At 35.1% G+C, this 10,423-nt stretch overlaps 1 protein-coding gene across 1 annotated transcript in view; it reads right to left on the minus strand.

Annotated features, from left to right (window-relative positions):
* The window catches only part of LOC106459661 (ionotropic receptor 93a-like), a 41,574-nt gene extending 36,246 nt beyond the window's left edge, over positions 1-5,328 (minus strand). The window contains exon 1 of the mRNA XM_022386194.1: positions 5,116-5,328. Coding sequence (XP_022241902.1) covers positions 5,116-5,317 — 202 coding nt within the window. The 5' untranslated portion in view covers positions 5,318-5,328. The remainder of the gene's footprint in view (positions 1-5,115) is intronic.
* Positions 5,329-10,423: the final 5,095 nt, after the last annotated feature.

The raw sequence follows: 10,423 nt of genomic DNA on the forward strand, positions 1-10,423 counted from the left end.
TTAGTTAAGCATAAATCAGTTAAATGACGAAAATTTAGGTGTCTATTTACTTGTGACCAGTCAGTGTACATGGCGGTTCGACATCTTACGAGACTTTAATTCCTATTGGGTGCATGGCAGATTACCCATTTTTATTCAAAATGTTTTAACCATAAGATCATTCTAAGGCTAGGTTGGATCAACATTATCTCGATCTTTAACAGAATAACTTGGAATCACCCAGGACAATTTCTTGAGTGTTATATTTTTCAGCATTACGATATATGACATCACTGAACAACTTTCTCTTAACAGTTGCAAACAGACTCTATATCGATGACTTTAAACTTCCTATTGGCAATTGAAAACAAGGTATATTGAGCACCAGCTTCAGATTGCACTCGCACATTTGTCTGAGTGGACTACAACAAATCGTTTCACATTTTCATTGTCTAAAATTGTTTGCATTTTTGCCACCAGTAGGGATTCCACTCTGATCTCAAGCTCCAACTGGGAGGTACCTTAATTCTTGTGGTGTGTAAGACAATGTTCGTTGGATTTGTATTTGACCACAAACTGACAATTTTTCTGCATATTAAACAGCTTAAAATGAAGTGTATGATATGAAAGCCTCACCATCCTCTTTTCCACTTCTTGGGGAGTGAAGAGGTGTTCTGTGCTCAAGGTATATTATGCCCTCATTCCATCTGAATTGGACAATTGATATTTGGTATGTTGTTCAGGCAGGGTCTCTGCATTGAAGCTTTAGACCCTGTGAATCATCAGAACTTTGGCTATCTGCCCTTCTCCAGTCCAGAGTTTTTACAGTGAATCATACAGATCTCTACTTTACCTCAGACACTTGCTTTCTTTGAAATATGATGTGGAACTTCGATCTTTACCCAGCATTTCATCTATTTGTAAAATGCAAAACTCAACAAAACATGATGTACCTTTTGTACCTTTGGTTTTCCTCTTCAGGCATAATTGACTGACATGGACTAAAATTGGATGACATTGCAAAATTTGATGATAAGCCCATCCCACCAAGACATGTTACAATCTTTGATTGTAACCCATCTTACATTCACCTGAAGAAGTCAGATATTCTCGACTGGAAGTACTGCCTTCTCTTTTATTAACACCTTTCAAAATATTCTTCTATTCCCAATTTTATGGATGGGTTAAAATCAGGTGACTCTGTGGTTGCTCACAATATCCCCATCTACAGATCCTGCTTTCACTACGGTTATCTGTGATTTCACTTTCTCTGGATCATGTTGAATCTAAGCAATACACTATTTACTCTGACTTTATTAGCTCTCTACTGGCCCTAGAAATACTTAGGGTGAGTTCTCACCCTGTTCTCTTAGAAATGAAACGACTGACTAAGTTTTCTATCTCATCCATTTCTATCCAGCTTTTCTGGATACCCGGGCATGTCGGTATTCTAGGGAACGAGCATGCTAATACTGCATCTAAGTCCATCTGCTTTGGCATTGCCACAGCTGTACCTGTCCCGTATATGGACTACAGTCCTGTGATCAAGGCCCAGCTTCGCGCTAGATAGCAGTGGATTTGGGGTGAGCAACTTTCACAACAAGCTTTTCTACATCAGATCTTCTGTTGTTCTTTGGCCGTCTAGTTTCCATAAGGATCAGAGGGAGGAAGTTGTCTTGGCAAGGCTACGCATTGGTCACAGTTTTTTACTCATCATTTTCTTTTACCTGAGACTGATTCACCAATGTATGGCATTTGTGAGACTCAAGTCACAATTGTCCATGTCTTGCTTTCGTGCCGTCGTTAAGTCTGCGAACGAGGCACCATTTTATTCATATATTTTCTCAGAGTTTACAACCGACGTTGAAATGTCATTAGCGACGGCGACACTGTCCAGATTGATCGTGTTTTTAGCTTTTTATGGGTCATTTTTCGTTTTATACCAGTTGTTTGGCGCAGATAACCCTTTTGCTTTGCGTCAATGAACTTCAAACAACCACAAAACTGCTAAGCAATACACTAATTGTACAATATATGCTGACTCGTTTATCTCTTTGATGGTCCTGGAATTGCTTAATGCCTGTTGTCAGCCATTTCCTTTGGATATTAGTAAAGGCTGACACATGTGTAGTTTTATTCCTCTCTATTCATGTTGGCATTCGTAGCATCAAGCTCGCTAACACTGCAGCAAGATCATTTTGCTCTCTCGATGTCACAGCCCTGCCTGTCCCTTATGTGAATTCAAGCCTGCAATGAATGTAGGACTTCGTTCCATTTGACAGTAAATCTGAAGTGACAGCGTCACAACAAACTTTTCCAGAGAAGTCCTACTATTGTTGTTTGGCCGTCTAGTTTATGTAGAGAGGAAGATTTCCCTGCACTGTCCTCAGTTTCCTTATACATCGATTTGTTTTACAACGGACTAATCTGCCAGTGTGTGTCATTTGTGACACTCAAGTCACGATTGCCCACATTTTACCTACATGCTGTCGCTAAGACTACTGTTGGTAGCAACATTTTAGACATAGTTCATCTTGAGATTTGACTTTGATGTTGAACAGCGTCTTTGGTGACGGTGACACTCTTTTAACTGTTTACGGGTTATGGGTCAGTTTCTTCAGTTTCTTAACCATGTTTAAAAATATAAACAAACTAGGACATTTTCACTGCATTTTGTTCTTTACTTACTTTCGTATTTTACCTTCCTTTGACTATTTTAAAATATACAAAACACAAATTTAGCACAAACAACCTAACTGGAAATAGTGCTGTAAGACAGACATTGAAATAATATCTAATACTAAAAAACTCAGTGTGTATCTGTCTGTCTGTTTCTCGATCACGCACTGATGTCATAGCAATTTATTACGTAATTTACGTAGTTTAGCTTCCTTTCAATTAGAAGCGACTAGTCTACGATTGATCGAAAATTAAAGATATATCTGGATTAAAAGGTATCCAAAAATTGCACCTTTTTCGCAATTTGAAAACATATCTTTGTTAAATCGTCAAGTTACGCCAAAAAGGACTTAAATATACTTTACTAGACATCTTATAAAACATATTAATAGCTTATCAAAGTTTTTAAAAAGGTTTAACGTTACGTTGTAGAATACTATTAGAAGATTATTTATTGATAGTATTAAGAGCGGTAAGGTTTAGCATAAAGCTACACGAGGGGCTATCTGTGCTCTGCCCACCACGGGTATCGAAACCCGGATTCTATCCCTAACTGAACTGAAGGAAAAAAAACGTACAAAAGTTACAGTGTTAATTTATCTGTTTATCGACTATAGACCGTAATTAATAAAGGCTTAACTAATGTCTGCGATTAGAATTATTTTGTATTATTCTAGAAATCCTGTATTTATAGAAGTACTGTTGCAATAAAAAATACTAATTTCGCCGCAAATGTTTTGCGGGTCTCTGCTAGTATAATAATATTATAGATAACACGAAATTATCCAAAAATATTCTTTCCGATAAAGAAAAAAAAACTGTGTTGAAATAAACAATATATATTGACAATTATTTACACCGTCTATTGTTTTAAAACTATAATGAGTGTTATTTTGATCTGAATTAAATAATAGGTTGAACAATCGCCAAGTTTTTTATATTTTCTCATTAAAAGAAGGATGACGTTTCGAGCTAGCGCTTTTCGTCAGATCGTACAGTACGATCTGACGAAAGATCGCTGGTTCGAAACGTCATTCTCTTTTAATAAAAATAGAAAAACTTGGCGATTGATCAACCTATTATTTAATTTTGTTATTTTCGTCATCTATGCGGTTTTAACTATATTTGTCTGTTATTTTATCTGCTTTACTTGCTAGCATTTGTTAGCATTCTCTGAGTGTTTACCAATAGTATTTTAGAACACCGCTGACGTCAGGCGCTACAAGTAAACAAGAAACTAATGGAAAAGGAAATTAAAAACATACGAAGACTTCTACTGAAATAAACACACAATCCATTGTTACTGGAATCATATAAACTTTTGCAGTTTGTTTATGGGCATACTAATGATTTAGTAAACCAAATGTTTTAACAAAAGACAGCGAAATCACACATCCCAAAAAAATATTGTGGACACACAATGTATGTTGTTCTTTTCAAGACTTGTTTAGCTTTTAGGTTGTTTCCTTTTACTTTTTATATAGTTTTACATTTCTTTGCCCTTTGAACGGCTGTTTGGCGCAGATGGTCTAGCTGCTTTGCGCCCTAAAGCCCTGAACAACCAAACATTGCGAGGCTGTCTGTCAACATTCTAAATGTATATATATATATTTGAATAGGCATTATTTCACGCGTCTATTACACCGAGTTTTGTAATCGTTTGAGCTGATAAAGTCACCATCAATAGTGTTGCTTTGATATGGTTGAATAACATATGAAAGCAAAAGAACATTATAAATGATTATTATTATCTTGCAAGTAGATGGGATAATTTATTGCGGTAAGACTGCGAGCTCCACTAGCAGTATGTTATAGTTGTCGAGTCAATAACACGTATAATGATCAATGATAATTTATTAAAACATTCTCCTTCGGGTAATAGATAATGCCCTTTCACATTGTGTTTCTCAGGAGAACACAGAATAGTAAGGTCGATATCAACATGCAGTGGACTTGCGCAGTATTAACTCAGATCTGTTATTCGAAGTTCATGAAATATTCACATTGTAAAGATATTTATGTAGAGATTGCAATGATGTATTCTTCTTGTTTGATTCATGCTTCGATGAACAATAACCGTAAATTAGCACACCTGTATTATTATTGATTTAGTGTGGGTTCGAGTTTCACCCATGATTCTAGGACTAATATACAAGTAAAGTCAACAAGTGTTTGAATAATTTTTATGCTTTCTCAGTGATTTATTCTACTATTAGATACGACTTATAATGAATACATACCTGCATTAGTATACGCAAAATCTCACTGGTGCATAAGATTCTTTATTAATATTGTTGCTACTGATTTACCAAACAACAACAACAAAAAAAAAGAAAAGAACCCAGTAATATTCTTATTGAGTATTCAAAGACACATTATTAACTTTAGCAAGTGGTATAATTCCATATCCTAGCATAAAAAGGATGAACTTTAATGTTAAAACTTATTTCTACTTACGTGTTAAGCCTTGTGCTTCCAGAAGACCAGGGTTTACACCGGCAACATCAAAATTCCATTTATAAATAAACTCTAAAGACTGATTAACTCTTTGGAAAGAATCGGACACCTCATGTTCTATTTGCTGTAGCTTATTGTTGATATAAAGCTGCGTCGTTTCTTCTGTCGTTCCTATGAATATAGCTGTAGAGAAAGAAAGCATTATTGCTCGTTTTCACTATGTCTGTTTTTGAAGTAGGACTTGACTTGTCGCACAGAGGATGTGACACAGACATCATATAAAGTACCACTTAAACCAGTTCTCAAAGTATGATTAAAATCGCTCACCCAGTTGTGAGTCAATGTCATAATACGTGGATGATCCACATCTGTCATACATGAGTTATTAGAGCTGTACCTGCATGGCACGCCGTTAGAGGGCATCACACGTGTATCGACCTAAGGGAGGGAGGGAGAGAAGGGGTAGAGACGATGATGTCATAGTTCGACGAAGTGTCACCAGAGGGCGAGTTGCTAGACCTCCATGACAGGCAAACATGACAGCAGAACGTCAGAGACGATTACGTAATAGTTCCACGAGGTGGAACCAGAGGGCACTGGTGCGATACAATGATGTCACCATAGAGAATGCGTCGCTAGGCCACCATGACAGATGGACATGACGTCAGAGACAATAATGTCCACTAAGTGGATCAATGTGTCTTAACATGACTAAATTTAATACAGTTGGTATAAAGCACTAATTCATTAGTTCTGTATTTAATTACATTTACTGACCATTTGTATGTAAATCGTCCTGAAAAGGATGCTATTTAAATATCATGCAATAATTAAAACAAATGAACAAGACAGTCGATTGCGTTTGTATGATTTACTACACAATTAACATATACTGATTATAGTTTCTATATTTAAGCATACTTTTTACATCCTAAAAAGGAAAAAAATTCGTATTTCAACAAGTCAACTATTATAAAATACATATTATTTGAATAAGGCAGTGTAAATCACTTCTCGTCCTGAAAATGGATTCTTATTTAAATAGCATGCAGTAATTTAATACTTTCTCTTTCACCTTTATGTAATTCATTTTGCTACAACTAAAAATAACAAATGAATGACTTACTATTTATCTATCCATTTTCTATTAAAAGTTCATAAGACACTGAAGCTGTCTAACGTTAAGACTCAGACAATCTGGACACTGACATCAAGCTAGCTAAACTTTGACGTGATCACAGGGAAAGGGTAGACAGAGAAAAAGAAGATTTTTTATATGAAACAAGTTAGGCAAGTCTGATGTGTTTGTTATTCAAAACCACTGACTGGCTACATAAACGTTGGTCACACTGTTTTACTATAAGAAGAAATGAAAAACTTTTATTAAAATAAAAGTCAATTATAATACATTAGGTTTAATATTGAAAATAAACTGTTCAAACTCTACATAAATTTAATGTTCACATTACAAAACACTGAATGTGTATTGATGCATTTCAGTTAAATACAATTTTTGTATTCAATTAGACTGTACATTTCCAAAAATGTGATTTTCAGTGATAATACATTGTCGCTGTTGATGTATTTACTTTATACTTAATATTAAAAATCAATGGTTCAAACTCTTCATAGTTATATATTTTATACATAAACTTAATGTTCACCATACTTTAACTAGAGTTTTTAGTATGCCACTGACTTTAAAAGTCAGTAAACATAGTTATTTCACTTTACATAAAATATCGTGAATACACATTTAATGTTTTGTATCACTATTTCTTAATATCTGATGGGACGTTTCAGTTAGTGTACAATTATTGCACACTATTTACTCCTCTCGAGGTGGATACCTATATGTGGTGAGAGGACCTCCTGTGGAAGGTTCTCTATCTTCAGTATATCTCCTCTGGGATACAAACATCCACCCACGTTTTTTCCGTGAGTGGTATCCCGTGAACGAGAGGAGAGGATTCTGGTGATTGAGAGGGGTCAATGATGGGTCAATTTATGTCACTGACATTTCAACACATCACTTTGGCATTGAATTCCTTTAGATGGGTGTCCTTGGAGTGGCTACCCCTGGGTCAATTGGATGTCCTGTTGGGCTAGGGTCAACTAATTGCCAGTGTTGGACGTTCTCATCTAGTGTTGTGAACATTGTGTCTAATTAATGCTGGTATTTGAGTATAGTGCCCACGAACCCTGGCATAGCTACATTGTTCATGTGTGACATTGTAGTTCACCCCTCGTAGAGCTCCATGGTGGGTGAGTCAGTGTGCACCGAATAACTTTCTTTTTCTTATGGATCTCCCAAATACAGAAAAAAAAAAGTAAATAAACAGTTAATAGGTAAGTTATCTCGTTTTCTCATAATTCATTCTTTGACTGAGGAAACCATTAGAATAATGTCTCCCTTTTTTATTCAGAAGGGATTAGAGGGGCTTGCTGGCTCTCCAAAGTCAGTCAAGAAGTTATGTTCTGGGGACATTTTGGTAGAAACATCTACAACACACCATAGTGACCTCCACCTGAAATCAAAAGCCACTGGGGACATACTTATTGAGGTTACTTCCCATGCTACTTAGAATTCCTAGTGAGGAGTTACACAGGCCTTCGATGGTTTTATTGTCTTGAAAATTTTACATGTTCTACAGTAATTACTGTATGCTGAATCTTAAAATGATATCCATTTTTTCCACCACGTACAGATTTTTCACAAAACCTGATAATGCAATGCATAAAAGAAGGACCACAACACGTATTTTTGAGACTAAAAACGTAGATTTCACACACAAAAATCAGGATGAATAAGGATGCACATTAGTTTGACATCATTGTTTTCCCCTTTTCTTCAATTTGTTTGTATTTTTGTTAACAAACGTAATAATAAAAAATTTTCATTGTGCTAAACGAAATAATAATTTGATCTAAGTAAGAGTTTTCTTTCCGATTTGTAAAAATTCATTACGTGATAGGAAAAATATATATATTATTTTCGAAATCTGCTTAGCTGAATTATGGAAAAGCTGTTATTAAACTCAAAACAACTTTTATGAAATTTAAATTCGCATGCCTGTGTAATCGTTGAGAATTATTTAAGGAACACACCCGAGTGAGAGATCTTTGCTGGTTTCTCCAGCCAAGGAGGTTCAGCTGTGTGACACGTCTCCTCTCGAGCAGATGGACTACTGCAGCCTACCAATGTTCTGAATTTGACGTTTACATCAGCACGTCCACCTGCCACTGTTAAGGCAGATTATCTAAACTGTATATTTCTGACCTTCTCAGGTGTTTCCAGTGTCAGTAGTTCTGACATTCTTCTTGTGGTTTTTTTGACGTGTACTCGTTGTGGTGAGAAAGACATGACTAGTCATGTTGAGACACGTTGATCCATTGCGTGGATATCACTGTCTCTGACGTCGTGTCCACCTGTCATGGGGGTGCTATTATTATGAATTTTCTCAATTGTTAATAACTTTTTTTAACAAGTAAGAGCTTTCAAAAGTATGAAATAAAATATATAATTTCTTTATTTGTTTCGGTGTTTTGTAATGTATTTGACAGATATCTTCTGTCCTCTTTTTGATTTTGATATTGACTGTTTTACGTGACGAATCTATGCGGTGTGTAAAACATTATAATCCTCAAAACCATAGTCTAAAGCAGATTTAATTTTTGATTAACCTTGTGTTTACTTTGCATTTTTTATGTTCAACATCGAATACTGTTAGATAAGTATAACTAATTCAAAGCTACCCAAGGGCTACCTGGGTTCACCGTCTCTATATTTGAACTGATAGACCAGAGGGAAGACTGCACTCAATAACACCTACCGCCCACTCTTGTGCTACTCTAAACGAATAGTGGGATTTCGCCGTCATACTTACAACGCACCTACTACCTTAACTCTTCAACTGCGGTTGATATCATATGATGTAAGCGTAGACGACTGCGGTTGACATGATATGATGCAAACATTTAGCGCGCAACATTTTGAATGGCCCGCCGCAAAAATTTGCGAATCTTTGCGCATGGGGTGATAGGCAGTTTTACACAAGCCGCAAACGAAGGTTTAAGAGTGTAGCATAGTACTGATTGATTGATTGATCTTTTTGAGGTAATGAGACGTGAACAGTATACACGCAGATCCACCGTTCAACGCGCTGATCACTGGGCCACACCTGGCCCTTTGAGTATAGGAAAAAAGGACGTTTTGATAATATGTCCATTATTATATCATATGAGAATGGAGATTGCGTTGATGAGTTTTTATTTAAAGTTCCTTATTTCCCTTTCATTCTATAGTAGAATATAGCGCAATCTATATCCACCTAAACTAATTTTAAGTAGAATAACACCTGATATTAACGCTATGATTAGTATCCAAAACTTTTCTATGCAAACAGCCGGTATATAAATAATTTTTCAATAAAATATCGACAAGTATAGTTTATTGCGGTCATAAATGTGTGCTTATATATTTCTAAAGAAAAATGGTAAAATATTCTAAAAAAAAAAATGTCTGAATTACGACTTTCGGGGAGTTCTACTAATACCGATTCATTTACTTTATATTTTTCTATCGCGTTTTTATGTTCCTTAATCCTGAATTATACATTTCTACACGTTTGACCAATATAAACTCGACTACAGATACAAAGAATTTTATATATCCCACATTTTTCAATTTATTCTATCATTTGTACTCATGAGACTACATCATTTAAACCATGGATTATATTTTTGTTGGCTTCTCAGTTGAACAATGTTACTTCTAGGTAACGTACCAATTTATAATTTACCCAACTAAATACGTTTTATGAAATAAGAATTTCAAAGAAGATATTTTGTTCCAATATATTTTCATAAAGCGTGCAATAGGGAAATGGCAAATGTTGAGATTAAGGTCATTTGATGCGTAGTATTATTTTTATTTTGCTATTATTTACAATTTTTATACTTGATTCAAAATTCAGTTATAAGCAATTGTTTGACTTTGTTTTAAAGTAAACACGATGATGCAAATAAAACGTACTGAGATAAAATATAAAAATATGCATCTTGTATTTTGCTTCATATTGTTTTAAAATGTTTAATTTATAATAAGGCATGTTAATGTTTTGGAAAAAATATATTAACGTTTTTCTGAACTTGAGTGAAAGCTCTGCTTAATCTTTCAAAATATTTACGTTTCGACTACTAGTAAAGAAATCTTCCTGTCTGGATGTTTACTTGTTTGGTGGTTACAGTTTTCCAGTCGAAGTCAAAATTCTCAGCAACCAGTTAAGAGCCATAATTAGAGCCAATT

Source organism: Limulus polyphemus, unplaced genomic scaffold (genome assembly GCF_000517525.1).
Source record: "Limulus polyphemus unplaced genomic scaffold, Limulus_polyphemus-2.1.2 Scaffold645, whole genome shotgun sequence".
Classification (NCBI taxonomy): Eukaryota; Metazoa; Arthropoda; class Merostomata; order Xiphosura; family Limulidae; genus Limulus; species Limulus polyphemus.